Source organism: Mauremys mutica, chromosome 4 (genome assembly GCF_020497125.1).
Source record: "Mauremys mutica isolate MM-2020 ecotype Southern chromosome 4, ASM2049712v1, whole genome shotgun sequence".
In the NCBI taxonomy this organism is placed as follows: Eukaryota; Metazoa; Chordata; order Testudines; family Geoemydidae; genus Mauremys; species Mauremys mutica.
Window position 1 is genome coordinate 10,664,518 of NC_059075.1, and position 23,005 is coordinate 10,687,522.

The 23,005-nt window shown below is 44.4% G+C and overlaps 1 protein-coding gene across 6 annotated transcripts in view; it reads left to right on the plus strand.

Moving 5' to 3' along the window:
- PELI2 (pellino E3 ubiquitin protein ligase family member 2) overlaps positions 1–23,005 on the plus strand; it is a 135,602-nt gene that overhangs the window by 26,227 nt on the left and 86,370 nt on the right. For 5 of the 6 annotated variants that reach the window (XM_045015664.1, XM_045015663.1, XM_045015660.1 and 2 more), the window contains one exon: positions 15,263–15,392. In XM_045015664.1, coding sequence (XP_044871599.1) covers positions 15,263–15,392 — 130 coding nt within the window. Of the gene's footprint in view, positions 1–4,996; positions 5,057–15,262; positions 15,393–23,005 lie in introns of those variants that run through there. The other variant, XM_045015665.1, reaches the window with a different exon arrangement.

Consider the following 23,005-nt stretch of genomic DNA (forward strand, 5'->3'; position numbering starts at 1 on the left):
GTGTTGAGGTCTGGCAGCTCTGATCTTGGGCTGTGCCCTGTAGTTAGGTTCCAAAGAACTTCCTTTTGGGCCCCAGTTTATATAGTCAAAGTTGAGTCCTGCTTAGCTCTACCTTAACCAATCATTTGAAACTAAAATACTACAAAACAGTATGTTTCACCAATCACAGCCCATTTCAAAACAATTCTTTAATCAATTATACCCCACCACTTTAGTTAATTCAGATCTTGCAAAATTAGTTACGCAACAGTCAGAAACAATCTAAGAATCAGACAGAAACCATACAGGTAAACAATAGAGAAGTAGGGACCATAAAGACAAAACAATAAAGTAGTATAGATTTCACAAGCACAACTGTTAAGTGATTCCTTGCCAGACAGGATGCTGTCAAACTAAGTTTTCTTTAAACTTCTTAAGATCAGTTTCTTTATCTGGTGATCATGGATACTGTTAGGACAGGAGCACCTTCTTAACAGCCTGATATTACGCTGTTTTGATGCAATTTAGATGGAATGTGCGGATGTGACTTTCTGCTTCTTAGCTCATGGCTGCTGCTGTCCTAATGTGGTTGCTGCTGCTTACTAAAGAAAAAGGCCTCAGACCTATCAGCGGACTGCTCATATCACCATCTTCTCCACTACTGAACATTTTGTCAGACTCTGACACCTTCTCTGAGGTGGAACCATCCTTTCCCCCTGTTTCCAGGAGAAGCCCGGACTCCTGTGCATGGCCAATGCATCCACCAGGGTATGACCCAGCACCACCAGATTGGTACCAATACCCTTGAGGCCATACCCCCGACCCTTTGGACACACTGGGACCCTTACCACCGACATTACCTGCCTTCTCAGGCCTCATTACCCCTCTGCCCAGGCTCCTGCAGCAGAACTGTCGGGCTCAGAGGCAGAAGCGGAACTGGAGACTGTACCGCAGGTCCCTACGGCCGCTTCCTCCTCTCCAGATGAAACCCTTATTCCCCCTGTCCTCTTGTCTCCTGATGATCACAAGTAATACCAGGATCTGCGCAGAGTTTCTCTTGACCTGGGCATACCCAGGGAGGAGGTACGGGACCAACACCAACTGTTGGATATTCTCCAAACCCGAAGGCCATCATGTGTCACGCAGCCCATTAACGATGGTATCCTGCAGTCTGTGCGGGCAGTCTGACACACACTGGCTTCCTGTGCCACAATGCCCAAACCAGCGGAACACAGGTACTTGGTCCCCTCTGAGTGGGGGCAGACTTCCTCTTTTTCTCACCTGCCCCCCACTTCTTTGGTGGTGCACCCATTGACTGAGCAGGCACAACAGCACACACACAGATCTATCCCTCTGGACCGGGCAGCCAAACTCCTCAACCTTTTGGGCTGAAAGGTCTACTCCTCAGCAGCATTGCATTTTGGTATTGCCAACTACCAGGCTCTGCTAGCAAAGTATGACTTCAGTAACTATGCCAGCCGTACAAAGTTCCTGGATGACCTGTCAGAGGACAAAAAGCAATGTTTCCAAGCCCATGTGGAGGAAGGCCACCTGGCAGCCACGATGAGCCTCCAAATGACCATTGATGCTGTGGATATGTTCTTCTGGTCCCTTGCCATGGGCATAGTCATGTGCTGAAAGTTGTGGCTGCAGTCCTCTGGCTTCCCATGAGGGGTTCAGACCTCCTCTTCGATCAAGACCAGCTGCTCTTGGCACAGATGGATGGGTCTCTTTGCTCCCTGAAGGACGCGAGGATGGACACTTTGATCCCTTGGACCATATGCTGTGGTGCCCAATTGTAGACAGCAGTGACAATCCTTCTGTCCCTGGTCGTATGGACCATATCAGACCCCTATCAACGCTACCGAGAATGCTAGAGAAAATGTTACCGTTCCCAGAGCCTCTGACTCACAGCCTCCACCACGGGTACCTCCTCCACCTTGATCCATCAACAACCCAAGACCCAGTTTTACACGCAAGTCAAAACAGGGGGAGGGATAGCTCAGTGGTTTGAGCATTGGCCAGCTAAACCCAGGGTTGTGAGTTCAATCCTTGAGGGGGCCATTTAGGGATCTGGGGCAAAAATCTGTCTGGGGATTGGTCCTGCTTTGAGCAGGGGGTTGGATTAGATGACCTACTGAGGTCCCTTCCGACCCTGGTATTCTATGATTATAACTGTGAGCCTCTTCCCGACAGGGCTGCCCAGAGGGGGGGGGCAAGTGGGGCAATTTGCCCCGTGCCCCCTGGCCCAGCGGCAGTCTGGATCTTCGGTGGCATTTTGGCGGGGGGGCCCTTCAGTGCTGCCAAAGACGCGGAGCGACTGAAGGGCCCCCTGCCGCCGAAATGCCGAAGACCCAGACAACCGCCGGGTGAGTACAAACGCTGCAGCTCCCCCACTTTGCCTCAGGCCCCCTGAATCCTCTGGGCAGTCCTGCCTCCCGGTCACCTTTGGGGCCATCTTGCCCTATTTGCTCACAAGATTACCGTGGATCATTGGGTATTGAATATCATATGCCGTGGTTACTCTCTAGATTTTTTTTTCTCATTTTTCCCCCCGCACTGGGGGCCCCTTTGGGCATCTCTCCAATCATACCCTCCTATGACTAGAGGCGGATGCACTTCCCGTGAAGGGTGCCATAGAACTGGTGCCCTGCCATTTCATGGACAGGGTTTTATTCAATACTTTCTCATCCCCAAAAAGGGTGTGTGTGTGCGGGGGGGGGGGTACTGTCCTATACTCGGTCTCCGCTGCCTAAATACCTTCATCAGAAAATCCGAATTCCATATGGTGATGCATGCATCTATTCCCTCCCTCCTCTAGGGAACCTGGTTTGCAGCTGTTGACATGAAAGATATTCATACTTTCACATTTACATTCACCCGGCCCCCTGCAAATTTCTCTGCTTTTGTGTGGGCAGCAGCCACCGCCAATTCAGAGTTTTCCCCTTAAGCATCACAAGAGCCCCAAGGGTCTTCACGAAAGTCTTTGCAGTTGTGGCGGCATAAATGCGGTGTCGAGGTTACTCTGTGTACCCTTACCTGGATGACTGGCTTCTGGTCACTCCTTCACACACTGAGCTTATGTTTGCCATTCATGCTCTCCTCGCAATTTTCAGCATCTGTATCAACGAGGAGAAATCGGTGCTTGTACGGACACAGAATTGAGGCACACTCCTATGAAGTTGACCTGTGGTGGCAAATGCCTTCCTCCTGGTGGACTGCTTCGGAACGTTGACAACTCTAGTGATGGACATCCACTGCAGCCGATGTGCCAGTGTATGTTCAGCCCACTGTGCGTCATTCCTATGCCTCCTTGGCCTATGCCTCCTTGCGTCATTGCCTATGCCTCCAGCTGTGGCTCCTGTCAGTCTTCAGACCCCACGGCATCTGGATGCATTTGAACATGCTATGTGCTCTCTAATGCCCCCACCGCCTGACAGGATTATGGTGTATTTGACGCAGGCACAGGCAGCAACCTCTACCTCCCTGGTGGACATCTTCTGGTACAAAATTTGCCAACCAGTGACGGGGTGTTCCGTACATTCTTTCGCCACCCATTATGCCATCACCCAGGGGGTGTCAGAAGATGCTGCCATCTCTTGCATCCTCACTCCCACCTCCATGCTGATAACTACTTCCTACTCACCCACATTTGGAATATATATAGGGATCACTACTCGAAGAAGAGGAGGAGGTTACTTACCTGTAACTGGAGGTTCTTCGAGATGTGTGGTTCCTATTTGTATTCCAATACTCGCCCTCCGTCCCCTCTGGTGCGGACGGCACTTCTCAGCAGTAAGAGGGTCACTGAAGGGGCGTTGACCTGCATGGCCTCATATAACCTTGCCTGGAACACAAGGCTATGTACGACGCACGTACATATATATCTCTACACGTACATAAATATATCTACATGTGTACACACACGCGAACCGCACCCCCCCATTTGAGCAATTTCTCTATTAGCCAATATCCATTTCCACTATTGCGTACATAGCCATTAGCATTAAAGATGAGCCACAGTGGGGAAAAGATTACATATATTTTTGCTTTTGTATGTGTTTGAGAGAGAGCAAAACTCTTCCTGGCCTTTAAGTCCTCTGCTTGTTTTTACACTACAAACATTGAGTCTTTTTCTGTCTTGTGGAGTTTTTAATTTGCTTTGGATTTAAGAATCTATATTTATCATCAACTGCTTTTAAAAAGATAGGCACAATATGTGCCATACACAATATAATTGACTTTGTAGGAGAGCTTTATGAGTAACTTGGGTTGAAGTGACTTTGACATCAGAAACAGTGAAACATGACAAGTATCAGAGGGGTAGCCGTGTTGGTCTGGATTTGTAAAAGCAGCAAGAGTCCTGTGGCACTTTATAGACTAACAGATATATTGGAGCATGAGCTTTCATGGGTGAATACTCACTTCGTCGGATGCATGTAGTGGAAATTTCCAGAGGCAGATATAAATATGCAAGCAAGAATCAGGCTGGAGATAACAAGGTTAGTTCAATCAGGGAGGATGAGGCCCTCTTCTAGCAGCTGAGGTGTGAACACCAAGGGAGGAGAAACTGCTTTTGTAGTTGGCTAGCCATTCACAGTCTTTGTTTAATCCTGAGCTGACGGTGTCAAATTTGCAGATGTACTGAAGCTCAGCAGTTTCTCTTTGAAGTCTGGTCCTGAAGTTTTTTTGCTGCAGGATGGCTACCTTTAAATCTGCTATTGTGTGTCCAGGGAGATTGAAGTGTTCTCCTACAGGTTTTTGTATATTGCCATTCCTAATATCTGATTTGTGTCTATTTATCCTTTTCGTAGGGACTGTCCAGTTTGGCCGATGTACATAGCAGAGTGGCATTGCTGGCATATGATGGCGTATATTACGTTGGTGGACGTGCAGATGAATGAACCGGTGATGGTTATTGAAACTGCAGTGAAGCTACTAGAACAATAGCAGCAAAGGTGTGACTGAAAAATGTTACCTAGGGAGAACAGTGTAGTCAGCAGTACCTTCCATGACTTCTTAGGCCAATCAAGGATTTCGATGGACCCGGAGGTTTCATAGATTCCAAGGCCAGAAGGTACCATTGTGATCATCTAGTCTGACCTCCTATATAACATAGGCCAGGGAACTTCCCCAAAATAATTCCTTTTTATCTAGAACATATCTTTTTTGAAAGAACATCCAATCTTGATTTAAAAATTGCCAGTGATGGCAAATCCACCACAACCCTTGGTAATTTATTCCAGTGGCTAAGTATGCCTATTTCCAGTCTGACTTTGTCTCACCACTGGATCATCATACCCTTCTCTGCTAGACTGAAGAGCTCATTATCAAGTATTTATTCCCCAGGTAGGTATGCATAGACTTCAATCAAGTCACCCCTTAACCGTCTTTTTGTTAAGCTAAATAGATTGAACGCTTTGTCTATCCCTGTAAGCTATGTTTTCTAATACTTTTATCATTCTCATGGTTCTTCTCTGAACCATGTCCAATTTGTCAACATCTTTCTTGAATTGTGAACACCAGAACTGGACACAGTCTGCTTGCAGTGGTTGCACCAGTGCCAGAAGAAAAATAACCTCTCTGCTCCTACTTGAGATTCCCTTGTTTATGCATCCAAGGATTGCATTAGCCCTTGTGGCCCCAGCTTTGCTCTGGAAATTCATGTTCTGCTGATTATCTGCCATGAAATGAACTGCAGGGTCTGCTTGTGTCTAATCTTTATTTTATACAGCTGCTCATCACCATAGTATCTAGAGCACCTTCCCCTTCTTGGCAGTAGCAAAGTCCCCAGTGGATTAATGGGGTTTCTGGCCTTTTTTAAGGTAGGGTTTTTAGATTTTTTGTTTTTGGCTGGTAGTGATTTATTGGGTAGAAGGGGGATGTCAATGAATTAATTACCTTTTGTGTTCACTGAAGTATTACTGTAGCACCCCAGAGTCTTAGTCACGGACCAGGAACCTATTGTGCTAGTGCAGTACAAATACAGAACAAAGATTGACCCCAAAGAATTCAGTCAAGGTAACACAGACCTGTCTCTTGTCTAGGAAGAAGGATGCTGCAGTGCATATATGTACTGGACTCTTTCCTCGTATTACAGTTGGTTGCTCTTGACAGTTCAAAGTACAGCTTGAACTTCTGAACGATCAGAAAATGCCTGCTTCACTTGCCTGTATCATCAGAATAACTGCTTGAAAAAATGTAGCAAAGATTTCATTCTTTATTCTCAAGTAACCTTCAAGTTGCTGTGAAAGATTCTGGGTCTTAAAAATCCTTATGGGATTTTACTCTAAGTTCAGGGGCTATTCTGTACATCCTGGGAATTTCACAATTTTAAGGTGTCAAATTTCCTTTTAAAAATAGATTTAAGCTGTACTTTTGCTTCTAACTATAGTACGGATTCTAATATCTAAACTGTATTGTTAAATCTATTCACCTAAATTTGGGTTATTGCTGATTATGCACTATATGCATCTTATGACTTTAAAAACAAACTTTTTTGTATTTGTGGATAATCTAAGCACTATACCCACATGTACAGACACTCTTTTCTCAACCTATGTATTATATAATTTTTTAAAATTTAACTTTAATAAAAATTTTAAATCTGTTCTCTGCTGTAATATCTCTTAAATGGATTCTTTCATTAGTGACCAACGTTGTAGATTGCAAAAAGCATGTGCAGTATCATGGGATAAACTTTCCCTTTAGGATGAAAGGGAAAGCTTGTGTGCTCTATTCAGGCTTGCAAGGCAGCTGTTTGTTTTTAAAAGGCTAGTTCTATTAACACCTCAAACAAAAACCCCTCCTCTTCCATCCCTAAAAACTATCTATGCTAGTGTCTTTTGTGCAGCCCTCTGCAGTTTGCTATAAAGCATTGACTGGAATTTCACCAAGCAGAGCTCTTAGTTGGAGGAGCATTCAAATAGCGTTCTAGAATGGATTGACTGACTGACTCACTACAGGCTCAGGATTAATGAGTGTTTTGTTGTCATTTGTTTTCTTTTAAGATTATTTCCAAATTGTTCTATAGCAATACTCCTGCTGGTGACCCAGGTGACTTCTGAAACTGGCATTTTTAGTAGCTTTCACTGGTACAAATGGCTGAAGATAAGGCAGGATTCAGATTTATCCTCAGTTCAAGTGGGCTTTCCTGGGGATTTAGGGTAGTATCCTTACTGACAATATACATTCATTTGGATGCCATCCTGCTAATAGAATACAGAAGGACTGAATTACCCGTGTTCCACTATTTGACAACGCTCTCAAATTAGACTAATTTGTTTTCATACACTTAAAAAAACCCCGAAATATTCTTCTGTCTGCTACTTACCTCAAAATATCAATGAAATAAGACATGGTCAATAAATGTATGATACAGTAAAATCTATTTCAGAGGGAGTGATAGGTAAGAAATGCAGTGCTGAAACAATGTTGAGGTTAAGTTTTCTGAAACAAGAACAGGAGTACTTGTGGCACCTTAAAGACTAACAAATTTATTTTAGCATGAGCTTTCGTGAGCTACAGCTCACTTCTTCGGATGCATAGAATGGAACACACAGACAGGAGATATTTATACATACAGAGAACATGAAAAGGTGGGGAAGTATGCATAACAACAGGAAAAGTCTAATCAATTGAGATGAGCCTTGGCTTCCCTAGCTACAAAGGTAAATATCATTCAGTGTAATCCAAAATGGGGGGAAAATCCTCAGTCTTGTATAATGAAGTTAAAATATTTCCTTGTCGGTATTTTAAAATGTAAATCGGAAGTTCTGGTATTTATTAATATAACCACCAAGTAAGGTGGTACTTGTGGGAGTATTTTATTAATCCATTCCCAAAAAAGCAAATAGAGGTGCTGTAGTAAGAGTGCCTCCCAATCAACCAGAACTCAAAGGGCTTCTTTCAGCCACACCTGTACAAAGCAAGGAAGTTAACCATCATGCTGTGTAGCAGATCTCAAGCAAGTCTCTAACTCTGAATGCTAATTATTGTGTCCAGACAGTAATATATGAAGTGGAAATGGAATAAGTTGTCATGTTGAAGAGGGTCACCACTGACACTAAAGTCCTGTCTTTTTGCCTCTGACTTGACTTTGAAAGCTATGTCAAGTACTTCCTCACTATAGAGATTTCAGATCATTCTTTGAGGTAGGGAGAAACAATACATCTGTCATGCTAGTTGTTGTGACCTACTGTAACTTCTTGGTCTATCATCCATCTATAGTCCTTTCCAAATTAAACTGGGTAAGGCATTTTGATTTAAGTTTGTGGAGTGACAGAGCGAGGCTTGTACTAAGAAATGTCTCTGTACAAGGTGAAGTTTCAGAGGGGTAGCCATGTTAGTCTGGTTCTGTAGAAGCAGCAAAGAATCCTGTGGCACCTTATAGACTAACAGATGTTTTGCAGCATGAGCTTTCGTGGGTGAATACCCACTTCTTCGGATGCAAGCAGTGGAAATGTCCAGGGGCAGGTGTGTATATATAAGCAAGCAAGAAGCAAGCTGGAGATAACGAGGTTAGATCAATCAGGGAGGATGAGGCCCTGTTCCAGCAGCTGAGGTGTGAAAACCAAGGGAGGAGAAACTGGTTCTGTAATTGGCAAGCCATTCACAGTCTTTGTTTAGTCCTAAACTGATGGTGTTAAATTTGCAGATGAACTGGAGCTCAGCAGTTTCTCTTTGAAGTCTGGTCCTAAAGTTTTTTTGCTGTAGGATGGCCACCTTAAAATCTGCTATTGTGTGGCCAGGGAGGTTGAAGTGTTCTCCTACAGGTTTTTGTATATTGCCATTCCTAATGTCTGATTTGTGTCCATTTATCCTTTTCCTTAGAGACTGTCCAGTATGGCCGATGTACATAGCAGAGGGGCATTGCTGGCATATGATGGCATATATTACATTGGTGGACGTGCAGGTGAATGAACCGGTGATGGTGTGGCTGATCTGGTTAGGTCCTGTGATGGTGTTGCTGGTGTAGATATGTGGGCAGAGTTGGCATCGAGGTTTGTTGCATGGGTTGGTTCCTGAGCTAGAGTTACTATGGTGCGGTGTGCAGTTGTTGGTGAGAATATGCTTCAGGTTGGCAGGTTGTCTGTGGGCGAGGACTGGCCTGCCACCCAAGACCTGTGAAAGTGTGGGATCATTGTCCAGGATGGGTTGTAGATCCCTGATGATGCGTTGGAGGGGTTTGAGCTGGGGACTGTATGTGATGGCCAGTGGAGTCCTGTTGGTTTCTTTCTTGGGTTTGTCTTGCAGTAGGAGGCTTCTGGGTACACATCTGGCTCTGTTGATCTGTTTCCTTATTTCCTCATGTGGGTACTGTAGTCTTGAGAATGCTTGGTGGAGATTTTCTAGGTGTTGGTCTCTGTCTGCGGGGTTAGAGCAGATACGGTTGTACCTCAGTGCTTGGCTGTAGACAATGGATCTTGTGGTGTGCCCGGGATGGAAGCTGGAGGCATGAAGGTAGGTATAGCGGTCGGTAGGTTTTCGGTATAGGGTGGTGTTAATGTGACCACCACTTATTTGCACCGTGGTGTCTAGGAAGTGGACCTCCCGTGTAGATAGGTCCAGGCTGAGGTTGATGGAGGGGTGGAAGCTGTTGAAATCATGGTGGAATTTTTCCAGAGTCTCCTTCCCATGGGTCCAGATGATGAAGATGTCATCAATGTAGCGTAGGTAGAGAAGGGGCGTGAGTGGACGGGAGCTGAGGAAGCGTTGTTCCAGGTCGGCCATAAAAATATTGGCATATTGTGGGGCCATGCGGGTGCCCATAGCGGTGCCACTGATCTGGAGATATATATCGTCATTAAATTTGAAATAGTTGTGTGTGAGGATAAAGGCACAGAGCTCAGCAACCAGTTGTGCTGTGGCATCATCGGGGATACTGTTCCTGGCAGCTTGTATTCCATCAGTGTGTGGGATGTTTGTGTAGAGAGCCTCTAACATCCATGTTAGTCTATAAGGTGCCACAGGATTCTTTGCTGCTTCTACATCCATGGTGGCTAGGATGGTGTTTTCTGGAAGGTCACCAATGCATTGTAGTTTCCTCAGGAAATCAGTGGTGTCATGGAGATAGCTGGGAGTGCTGGTAACATAGGGTCTGAGTAGAGAGTCCACATATCCAGACAGTCCTTCAGTGAGAGTTCCAATGCCAGAGATGATGGGGCGTCCAGGATTTCCGGGTTTGTGGATCTTGGGTAGTAGATAGAATAACCCTGGTCGGGGTTCTAAGGGTATGTTGATTTGTTCCGGTGTTAGTGTAGGGAGTGTCCTGAGTAGATGGTGCAGTTTCTTAGTGTATTCCTCAGTGGGATCTGAGGGAAGAAGCCTGTAAAATTTGGTATTGGAGAGTTGTCTGGCGGCCTCCTTTTGGTAGTCAGACCTGTTCATGATGACAACAGCACCTCCTTTATCAGCCTCTTTGATTATAATGTCAGGATGGTTTCTGAGGCTGTGGATGGCATTGCGTTCTGCACGATTTAGGTTGTGAGGCAAGCAATGTTGTTTTTCCACAATTTCTGCCTGTGCACGTCGGCGGAAGCATTCAGTGTATAGGTCCAGACTGTCAAGGTGAAGTTTGTGTCACTAGATTGATGCAAATGACGGAAAGCAAAACTGCTGCTGTTTCTCAATGGAAAATCTATCCGGGAAACTAATTACCAGCTGGCCTATCTTTCTAAAATGCCTTTTGAGGCCCTAAATTGCATAGCATTACTACTATTACATGACTATGTAACACTGCCATGGCACTCTGCATTTTCAGAATATTATACAAGTATTGACTATCACAGTGCCCTTGTGAGGGGTAACTACATAGAATGGAAAGGAGATACAAGTGATACGCCCAAGTGCACACAGCCAGAGCTAGGAGCTCCAAAGACTTTCAGTTGGTTTCTAGGTACAGTTCAAGGTCTCTAAAGCCTTTGTGTTTGGTCCTGTACATCTGTGGCCTTGTCTACATTTTCTCCTTCTGAAGCTTGTTTCTACTTGTGTTTACAATGGTGTGAGTGTTGACAGACAGGCTGCCAGCAGAGTTCTTAGCCCATAGGGTTAGATGATGCTGTTTAAAAAGCCAGTGGCAGGTCTGAATCAGCTTTCCCACCATTATTACCACCAAGAAACTTTTAAGTGGAAAAATAGTGTGGATGCACACTCCTCCCCCCCCCCCCCCCCCGAGGCCATCTTTTCTGCATGCTTTACCCGACACTTTAGGACATCTAGGACAGCGTTTTTCAAAATTCGGGTCGCGACCCAGTACTGGGTTGCGGCATGTAAGGCATGTTAAGTGTCTCATCGGCGGTGCTGCCAGCTAAGGCAGGCTAGTGGCTACCTGTTCCGACACTGCACTACGCCCCGGAAGCAGCCAGCAGGGGGGCCCACGGTGCTCCATGTGCTGCTCCCGTCCCGAGCACCAGCTTCACACTCCCATTGGCCAGGAACCAGCCAGTGGGAGCTGGGGGGGGGGGGGGGGAAGTGCCTTCGGACAAGAACCATGCGGGGCTGCTTGTGCACCTCTGCCTAGGAGCTGTACCTCCGGTTGGCTGCTTCAGGCGCAGCATGGTGCCAAAGCAGGTGGAAAGCCTGTCTCTGTACCCTGGCTATACTGCTGACTAGGAGCCTCTGGAGGTAACCCCCTGCCCCAGCCTAAAGCCCCCTCCTGCACCCAAAACCCTTAAGTCCCAGCTCCATCCTAGAGCCTGCCCCCCTGTCCCAGCCCAGAGCCCTCTCCCACACCCTGCAGCCCTCACCCCCACATCCCAAACCCCTCATCCCCAGCTCCGTTGGGTCACAGGCATTGTCATAGGTCTCACCCTCACTTGGAGCTGTTGGGTTCCAAAATGGGGACCTGCCTTGGTTTCCCTCTAAACTAAAATCCTAGTTTAGATCTGGTAAAAGCTGCCACCACCCAATAAGGTACGTGTATTGGGACACAGTCCTTCCCCAAAATCCTTGGGGATCCCAAGAGCCCCAAATCCATGGAGTTCTTACACCCAGGAGAAATAAACCATTCCCCCCTGCTTCCTCCCCCCTCCCTTTTCCTAGGAGAGATACCGGGATCCACTATAGAGGGATGCTTCCCTCCTCCCCTTTCCCTGAGAATCCACCCAAGGAAGATCAACCAAGTCCTTTACAGAAAAGATTTATTAAAAAATAAAAAGAAAGTAACTTGTCTCTGTAATCCAAGATGGAACAATACACAGGGTCTAAACTTATCAATCTCTGGAGAGAATTCCCCCTCCTTTCTTTCTCAGTAAAAGCAAAGTAACAGCAAACAGGAATAAAGAATTTCCTTCAGCAAACACACAATTGCAAATGTAGAAATCAAATTATAAGACTAATCCGCCTTTCTAATTAATACTCACTATTGAATAGTAGGAACTACTCCAGGAGAACTTGGAGACATGACTGACCTCTCTTAGATCCAAAAAGAGAACACTAACAAAGAACACAGACAAAGGCTTCCCTCTACAGAGATTTGAAATTATCTTGTCTCTGATTGTTCCTCTGGTCAGGTGGTCATCAGGTACTGCATGTTAACCCTTTACAGGTAAAAGAGACCTTAACCCTTAACTATCTGTTTATGACAGGCATCAACAATATTTTTTCAACTGGGTCCCCAGGATTTTTTTTTTTTTTTTTTTTTGAAAACCACTTATCTAGCATACTCCAGGCGACATGCACATGAGCAGGGTGTTCTCATTAAAGGTCCTTTAACTCTGGAATTTGTTTCTTCCAAGTTCCAAAGACTAGGTTTGCTGCAAATCACACCTGCTGCAGGCTTTTGGTGGAGTTGAGAGGATTTAGACTTTGTAGGTTGGCTTTTCATGGAGTTTAATAATGTGTTTGTATCTTTCACATTTAAGTGTTAATGTGCCTAGATAAATGATATACACATTATATGTAAACTGTTACTTGTGGTGAGGAGTGAGGGAGATTCCCTGACATTAAGCACTGATTTAACATTCACGCACACTTAGTAACTGTATTTGATATTCTAGATTGCCAGTCCTGGAGGCAAAATAAAAGCAGCTGCACTAAAATTTGAAGCCTAACATAAATATTTGTCCTTATTCCTAGTGCAACTCTCTGCTTTTAGGTGCTAAATGGAAACATTTTTCTAGCCCTTTGGCTTCACTATAAATGTCAAAGTTTAAATAATAGATTTTTCTACGTCTTGTACACCTCAATATATTTATAAGACTCTACAACGCATACCTTGTAAGCTGCTGTTGCATTTTGGAAGGGAATCATTATAAAATAGTTCACTGTCATAAGACAACATCTTTATAGATATACCTTGTATCTTGCCACTAATTTAATTTTTGTGTATTTAAAAAAAAGACATGATTTGGATCTTTGTGAAAACATGTCATCTGTGATCAGGAGAATCCAAGTGAATTACAAGAGCAAAAGAGGTGTGTCTGCAGCTTCATGGATGGAAAATGCTAGCTAAAAAATCTCCATTAAAACCTCTCAATCATTCAGAGGTAGAAGTTATTTAACTAATGCAGAAAAGTCGCACAAGATAGGAAGCTCAGACAAAATAACCTTTTCCAGCATAACCCTGTAGTGTACTTAAAACACTGAGATGGTTCTTACATGGAAACTGCAGTGTTCCATATCTTTCTCTGTTATCAAGTAGCCCTACTACGATCTGGTACTAAAACATTCAGTTGTTTACATAACAAAACTTTAACTTAAAAATACAAGAGAACATAAAATGATGCTAATTATTCTTTGTGTGATCTCTTAAGGAGTTATTACTGCTACAAGGGTAGCTATTTCCTGTTTGAAAACTTGAGTAGAAAGAGTATTGTCCTGAGGCAAGCTAAAACCCGCCAGCATATTTCACAGGTATTGCTGCCTTGTGTAGATGATGACATTTTATATGTGCAGTTATATATATTAATGCTAAAAGAACATTTAGACTGCAAAAGTGAGCACTCAAGTTAGGAAATGCCAGAAATATGGTTGCCCGTACAACCTTTTATTTGGCACCTTGTACATATGCATTATGGTATAGTTTAATTACACGATAGCTTTTTTTTCCTACAGGACCCTTTTCTCTTTTAATGGGCAGGAACTGATTTATGGAGAGGCATCTCTGTTAATTGCACTGAGGAAAGAGAAACCTGGGGGACATATTTATAAAGCTGATCCTAGTCTGTTCAGAGAGCTAACAGTACATTGCATTGTGCACAAGGACTGCAATAAGAATCTTCCTCACCAAAGGATTTGGGAAAGCTAAGCATTTTGAGGCTTGTGCACCCCCAAAGAATCCGTTCCTTGGAGGAAGCTGTATTCTTGCTGACGTTGGATCACCTTCCTCTGGATTAACTAGTACTTTGGGGCTGCTCATAAATGATTTCATTCAAGTGTCTCGTTTCACTGATGAGGTGAGGTTTTAAATTTCCAGAATAAATCAAACCTCATTAGACCTCTGGTAGGTTTTGAAGTGCCTAAGTGATTTAGGAGCATAAATCCAATTCTTTCAGTGGGATGTACTTCTAAGACTTAAGAACTTCGGGAAACCATTTCCCCTTCCCCCAGTGGTTTCTGGAGAAGGGAAGGGAAAAACAAATGTTGCAAAAACTTCCAATACTCTGAATGCAATTCTAACTTTTCTGCACTTTTTAAAGTACAGAAATGTTGGGAGTCATAAGGCTAGACTGGTGTTCCAATATAGAGGTGCAGAAATGGTTCCGTAGCTTGTAAAACCAGCATTGTCAAAGGGCTAGTCTACACTGGCAATGCTACAGCGCTGCTGCGGCAGCATTTTAATGTGGCTTGTGTGGTCGCGGCAGAGCGCTGGGGGAGAGCTCTCCCAGTGCTCTTAAAAAAATCACCTCCATGAGAGGCGTAGCTACCCCAGTGCTGGTGCACTGTTTACACTGGTACTTTACATCGCTGAAACTTGCTGCACTAGGGGGTGTTTTTTCACACCCCTGAGCGAGAAAGTTGCAGTGCTGTAAATTGCCAGTGTAGACAAGCCCAAAGTTTGATGCACTCAACTGTCAGCCTTTCTTAGCATGTCACAAAACCTGTTAAGATAAGTGAAAGTGTTAAGTTCAGATTCACCAACTTGTTCACACTCTTTAGAAAATTGAAAGCTGTACTTATTGGTTCTATCTCATAAGTAAACTTTCTTGCTCCAGGGTGTGCTGCCCCCTGCTTTGTAATCTTTATGTCGCATGATCTGATAGTTTCATTTCTAGTTCTGCTTCCCTTCCCTGCTGCATGCCAAAGAGTATGGAATAAACATGAACTTCTTGTTTGTTCTTAGGTACAATGGCTCCCTCCCTAATGGTGACAGAGGACGTAGGAAAAGCAGGTTTGCTCTCTATAAACGACCTAAGGCTAATGGAGTCAAACCCAGCACTGTTCATGTGATATCAACGCCCCAAGCATCCAAGGTATGTGGCAATTGGAGAGAGAGTCTCTGCTTCCTGATAATCTTGGCTGAAGATAAAACTTACTTTTTTGGGTGGTGGTGTGCTTGTTTTCTTTTTTTGTCTTGCTGCCATCATTTCGGTTAGGTTAGTGTTTAGACTTGAAATGAACTAGCCTGATTAAAAGTCCTACAGTGTCTTCTCTTTCTAGTGATACTCTTCGTTGTATTTTAAACGTGAACCCTAATTTTGAGCTGAGTAGTTGTTTTCACAACAGATTAATTCATATCTGACCCTGTTGCTTCCATACAAATGGTGTAATTTATCAGTGATAAATCTCCATTTTTGCTATATGAAGCACAGAATAAGAAAGACTGTAACTACCTGTGATGCATACAAATATTTCCCTTCTCTTAGTAACCTGTAATATAATAATTAACACTAGGATGTAAAAAAACAGTTTGACTGACACCTCTTCCGAAAGAGAGTTGCCATTTTATTATGCAGAAATTGTTCTTTCTAGGTCTCTAATCACTCTTGACATATTAATGGCTCTGCATATGTGTGCATGTGCATCCAGTGATGTGGGATTTTTTTCTTCAAGTCCATCATAGGTTATGGGAGGGAAGCATAGGTAGCATGAGCCTCCTGGTCAAACAAAATTGACTCTCCTTGGTGGAAAGTTTTGTACTAGTTAGGAAGATATAATTTCTTGGATAATATGGGTAAGATTTATTTTTTAAAGAGCCTCTTTTCTTGCACTATTTCTAACAATGGTTGAGAAATCCTAAAACATGAGAAAGGTACATCCCACAGTGAACTATGACTAGTTTTTGTTCTTTGTAATGAATGGTAGACTATATAAATTTTATTCAAAGTGACAAATCTTGATGTCTGTGCTCCATGAATTTTAAACTTGGACTTGTTTAATTCAGGAAAATTCAATACTGTAGACATTCAGCTGCTTATTACCCTTTGTTCAGAGGTCATCTATGGCAATCGTGATGGATTTTGAATGTGTAATTTCTGTTTAAGCACGTTGGAAGAAAATATGGAAGCTTCCCCAGCTTTCTTGAACAAATTGAGGCTAAATGATAAAGTCAAGCAGTGAAGAAGTATATTATAAGAACATACACAAAGTACAAAAGTCTCCATCCTGAAAAGAAACTGGGTAGATGTATTGGTGGCCATACAAGAAGCCTATCTGGAAAAGACAACAGATTTGAACGGAGAGATGAAGGATGATCAGAACTCTTGCTAATCAAGGGGATGATCTGTGGCCACACAAAATAAACTTTGTTGCAAAGGTGAAGATATTGCAAATAGTGATATTTTTGTGTTTTGTTTTTTTGTTCTCGTTTTTTGCTAGATGTAAGGAGACTAAGCTGGAAAATGCAGTTATTTGGTTTAAGGGAGTTATCAATTTTAGTAACATCAAAATAATGAGACACATATGCGCCAACTTTTCCTGGCCCCGGTGGGTGCTCGAGCCCCTCCCTCCCCCCTTCTTCGAGCACGCTGCATTCCCCGTCATCCCCTCTCCCTCCCAGCTCTTGCTGTACAAAACAGCTGTTTTGCGGTGCAAGCGCTGGGAGCCAGGGGGAAAAGCGGAGACGCAGCATGTTCAAGGGAGGAGGCGGAGGTGAACTGGGTCCGGGGGGTGGGGGGTGAGGTGCTGCCAGTGGGTGCAGAGCACCCACCAATTTTTCCCCATGGGTGCTACAGCCACAGAGCACCCACACAGTCGGCGTCTATGATGAGGCTTTAGAGGGGACTTAGAAGCTATCCTGATTTAAAAGTTGGAGAGGCAGAACAGGAATCCGTTTATGATGAGGAAATGTGAAGAGAACATTGGTAGACCAAATTCCAGAGAACAGGACAAAACTTGCCAATGCGCTTAATGTGCACTACAAACACACCTGAAGAGATGATTAATAGAAGTAGGGGAACTTGATGGGGACAGGTAAACTTGAATAGTGAACAATCAGTCTTACAGGGCTGAAGTGGACTTGTGTTAAGAAAAAGAATCAATGCAGAAAAGGCTTCTAGCATGTGGAAGAACATGTTGAAGATGAGCTGTCCAGTTATCTAAAATATATTCAGTATGTTTAAAAAGTCTTAAGTGTTCATATTTGGTTTAGTCAGTAGATGAACAGAATTGAGATTTAAGAAGAAAAAACCTGAGTGCCTTTTACCTGCCTTCTTGGTTTTTAAGCCTTTAGCATATACTTGGGGTCACAACCTATGTTTCACAACTATGAGTATTAGAAAGAAAGAATCTTGGCTTTCATTTCTCTCTGTCATGGTTCAGGATGGACTGTACCTTTGACCTGCCTCTCTGCTCTCTCCTCCTGCCCTGTTGGAGCCCTTTTACAAGTAGAACCTTGTACAGGTCCAACACCTGCACTTCTGAGTGAAATCCCATGATTCAACCCACTTTTGAACTGGATCTCCAAGTTATAGTACCCCTGTTTACCAAGTGTCACCGTGCCTCTGTGGGTCACAACTGACCATACCAAATTCAGGACAACCTGCTGGGGAAAAAGGACAGACACACCCGAAAACTGGTGGTTATTCTTCTTTGAGAGATACCAAACCAGCAACAAAAGTAAACTTCTGTTTGACCACACTGGCTAACAAGAAGTCAGAAATGCAAATTTCATCGAACAAAAGGGTTCTTCTGATCCCAAAGGAACAGCCACATACCCAGGTCAATATATAACTCAGATTTTGCCCAATAATCACACGATTGCTAATCTTTTAGTATCTAATATCTAAAGGTTTATTTATAAAAAGAAAGAAAAATGAGAGTTAAAATTGGCTAAAGGAATCAAATACATACAGTAATTCCAAAATTCTGGGATCAGGCTTGTAGCAGTGATGGAATAAACTGGTGGTTTGTTAGTCTCTGGTTGCTTCCAAATCCTTGGAAAGTCTTCAGTCCTTTGCTTAGGGCTTGGCTACACTTACAAATTTGCAGCGCTGCAGCAGGGTGTGAAAACACACCCTCTCCAGCGCTGCAAATTGCGGTGCTGCAAAGCGCCAGTGTGGTCAAAGGTGGAGGTGGAGGTGGAGTACGGACAGCGCTGGGAGAGCTCTCTCCCAGCGCTGGCGCTTTGACTACACTTAGCGCTTCAAAGCGCTACCGCGGCAGCGCTTTGAAGTGCTAAGTGTAGCCACAACCTTAGAATGTTCCCATTAGTATAAGTTCGTTTTGCCTCTTTCCTGTTCAAACCTCTGGACTATGGAGATGTTTCCAGGGCCTTTTATAGCTTCTGCCAACTGGAGCAAATATTTGAAATATAGGTACATAGTTAATTTTCATAACTTCAAATACAGAAATGATACATGTATACAAATAGCACAATCATATTCAGCAAATCATAATTCCTCCATAGACATCTTAAATACCACACTTTGTACAAGATTTGTTGCAATTATATAACAGTGGTAGCAAAAATACTCTACATGGCCATATTTTAATCAGATAGCGTTGCGCCAACCATGTCTGCTTAGAAGGCCCAACTGGATTTGGTGATTGCCAGTGATTTCCCTTAGGGGGCTGTGATCAGTAGGAGAACAGCTTCTTGAAAACCAAGTATTATTTGTTTATCTAGAGGAACATAGAAATTGGTGACAAGGGTTAAAATAACAAAGCATGCTTTAAATATTTTGGGATTGGGAGTTGCTCAGCTTATGCCATGCACTCTCCCACAGCTGGAGATCTGCCTTTCTGCAGACCTTTCTTGGCTGCTTTTGTAACATTTTCTAAATACTTTGTTTAAGATTTTCATGCCTGAAGGCTCTGTCCCAAGCTAGGAGGTGGTTGTCCGCTATGTGTACAGATGAAACAGCAGAACCTGTTACTGTCAGCTTAAGAAGTGCTTAAATATCTATAGCCATTAAGTCTGGTTCCTGCAGATATGCAAAAACCACCTAGGACTGAGTTAACTCTTTGTAGCCTTGTGGCAGACAGCAATGATCGTAATCAAATAGACAGAGGTACACATTAATTTTATGAATATTATACAGATATCTCCCATGTTCTTCACGCCCACATATTCATGGGACACTAGGAGCTGGGGCTTTAAGAAAAATACCAAAACTTGCTAATTCTTGCAGCTTTTATGGCAATACTGCTCTTGTGAGATTGGGCTGAATTTAAGAAATGGATGAAGTCATCTAACCTGGTAGCTCTCAACCGTCAGAGTGGCCTTCCATTCAGCAGAGAAGCAAAATCTCCCTGAGAAGGGATGCAGCAGTTCCAGCTGCATGTGATCACTGCTGCCACCCAGCCAGCAACACAAGTGGTGAAAAAAACAAAGGGTGTCCTTGTTCTCAGAACCATTCCTTTCCCTTTCCCATTTGCTGATTGGTCTTCATGATACTAACGGACAGGGTGGATGTAGAAATTGAGGGTCCAGCAGGGGCAACTCTTGCTGCCTCATAAAGCTGAGATGAGTGTTTTTTAAGGATCCATTTTTTTCTCAGAATGCTTTAAAATTCACAAGCATACAAAGATTTTTCTTGAAACTTCTTGTGGATTCCCATGGCTTGTAGTAGGGTTAATAGTGCAAATTTAGGGACAAGGTTCTTACATGAATATGTGCAGAGATGGAGGGTGTGACATTTCCCTGGGGTTATCTGGACCAGTGATCCGCTAGGTCACTCCAATCCTCGACTCTGGGAGCTAGCCCTACTCTGCTCTGCTGTGAGAACCCCCACTCCAGGGCTGTTCATGAACAGCCTCTAGCACAGGGGTGGGCAAACTTTTTGGCCCAAGGGCCACATCTGGGTATGGAAATTGTGTGGCGGGCCATGAATGCTCATGAATTTGGGGGTTGGGGTGTGGGAGGGGGTGAGAGCTCTGGCTGGGCATGCAGGCTCTGGGGTGGGGCCAGAAATGAAGAGTTCAGGGTGCAGGAAGGGGCTCTGGGCAGGGACTGAGGGGTTTGGAGGGCAGGAGGGGAATCAGGGCTGGGGTAGGGGATTGGAGCACAGAAGGAGGTTTAGGGGTGCAGGCTCCGGGTGGCACTTACCTCAAGCAGTGGCATGTCCCCCCTCTGGCTCTTATGCGGTGGCACGGCCAGCAGCTCTGTGCGCTGCTCCATCTGCAGGTGCCGCCCCTGCAGTTCCCATTGGTTGCGGTTCTGGCCTATGGGAGCTGCAGAGGTGGTGCCTGGGGCGGGGGCAGCATGCGGAGCCCTGTGGCTGCCCCTACATGTAGGAGGCAGAGGGAGGACATGCCGCTGCTTCCAGGAGTCGTGCAGAGCCACAGCACATGTGGAGCGGGGCAAGCCCCTGACCCTGCTTCCCGGCGGGAGCACTGGAGCGGGGCAAGCCCCCGACCCTGCTCCCCGGCGGGAGCTCGAGGGCCAGATTAAAATGTTTGAAGGGCTAGATGCGGCCCCCAGGCCATAGTTTGCCCACTGCTGCTCCAACATGTAAGCTGCTCCCAGCTACGTGAGTGAGCACTTCTGGCCAGCTGCTGCTTGGATTATGCAACTGAATGACACTACCCAATATCTCCAGTCCCAGACACAGCCCTAAGAATCTCCGTCTTGCAGTGTCCAGTAATGTCCGCTGGATGTTGCAAGCTTATGAGTTCGTCAATTTAACAAAGAAATTATGTTCCAGGCTTGTTATCCCAAGGGGAGTCCCTGACGCGCTTCAAACCAAACGCACTGCTTCAGGTAGAATAAACAAACACATTTATTAACTACAAAAGATAGATTTTAAGTGGTTATAAGTCAAAGCACAAGAAGTCAGATTTGGTCAAATGAAATAAAAGCAAAACGCATTCTAAGCTGATCTTAACACTTTCAGTGCCCTTACCAACTTTGATGCTTCTCACCACAGGCTGGCCGGTTGCCCTTCAGCCAGGCTCTCCCCTTTGATCAGCGCTTCAGTCGCTTGGTGGTGATGTCTGTAGATGAAGGTGGAAGGGAGAGGAAGAGCATGGCAAACGTCTCTCGCTTTTATCATGTTCTTTCTTCCCTCTTGGCTTTGCTCCCCCTTCAGAGTCAGGTGAGCACTACCTCATTGTAGTCCCAAACTGAGCAAGGGAAGTGGGGTGACTCACTTGAGAGTCCAACAGATCCTTTGTTGCTGCCTAGGCCAGTGTCCTTTGTTCCTGTAGGCTGGCTTTGTCCCATACATGGCCTGATGAGGTGTGACCTGCCCCTCTGCTCCTGGAGAGTTTTGCCTGGACTTGTTTTAAGCCATGAGGACACATTTTCAGCCTCATAACTATGTACGTGAAATTACAACCTATAACATTACTGTAACAACAATGCTTAGTGCATCATGAGCCTTCTGAAGACAGCCCACATGACACACTTTGCATTGGATACCACACAATTATATTATAAGGATGAACATGGGGGTGCAGGGTGTTCCCCCGAGGTACAGTGTGTCACAGAGGGTTAAAAGTCCTGTCCGTAAACTTTCTAATTCTTGCATTGTGGCTCCCATTATTGCATGGACACTATCACGATTGAAAAGTGATCACCCAAATGGATTTGAACTTGGCTTTTGTACAGCACCTACTGAGGCACTGGGCAAACCCTGTTTTAAAATAGTAGGGGTTTTCTCTGGTTCTGTAGGCTGCTGACAGTGACGTTCCACACCAGAGGGAGTGTGACTTGTGCATGTGCTGCAAGATTGGTGCTGTGTTGCAAGCAAGAGTGTATAGAGCCATGCTTGACGTTAGTCACTGGGTAGATCAGTGCAACATATAGCCATTGAACCTGATCATCACCCAAGGAGTGAGTTTAAATTTTGTCCTCAGAATGTCTACTGTGCACACTACTACTCTCTGCTTGCTTTCTGCTTTTAATGGCAGGTCCTTTGGAAAGTTTTGTAAATTTGTAGTCATTTGGTCAGGTGATTTCCAAGATACAGTCCCCACAAAGTATGCTCCTTTTTAATGTTTTCAGATTCTTAGAACTTTTGGTGCAAAGCTAGGACAAAACTAAGGCTGTGACCCTCATAAAACTTAGTGGCACTGTCCCTGAGCTCAGCTATTCAGCTTTACCAAGGACCACTTCAGAAATATTTCAAATTATACTATAAAATCTTTAGTAGCTTTTTTTTTTTTAAACAGACAGTTCACATCTCTACAAGCTGTTTCCTCAGGAAGTCCTTTGAGTAACACAAACTGAAAAACATACTTGTGTTGACTTAAAGGAACAAGTCCTGCCCCTAATACCATCTGCCCAAGTCCCCCGGGACAGTCCAATGTATCCATTGCAGTTTTGTATCTGGAATCTGAAGCTGGTATGTTGATGTGGGGCTACTGGGGAAGGAAGACATTCATTTTCATCCAACTGAGAACATCTTATTGCGATGAATGGGCCACCTCATACTGCAGAAATGTGGGCAGAACCCCAGATTTGGGGTAGGAGACTCAAGCACCACTGTTTCTTCTCCCTTTGTATGTCCAGCTGGTGCATGTCCTTGTAGCCGTCCCACATTTCCCACTCCCCAGGGCCCTTCCAAGCTTAACAAGGACATAAAAGCTCCAGGGGGAGATTGGTGCTCAGAGGGGTATGCCCCTCAGTGTCTCTACTACTATTTCCTCAAGCGGGGGAGATGCATTGTCAACGCTATATTAATGAAAACTATGTTTGCCTAGC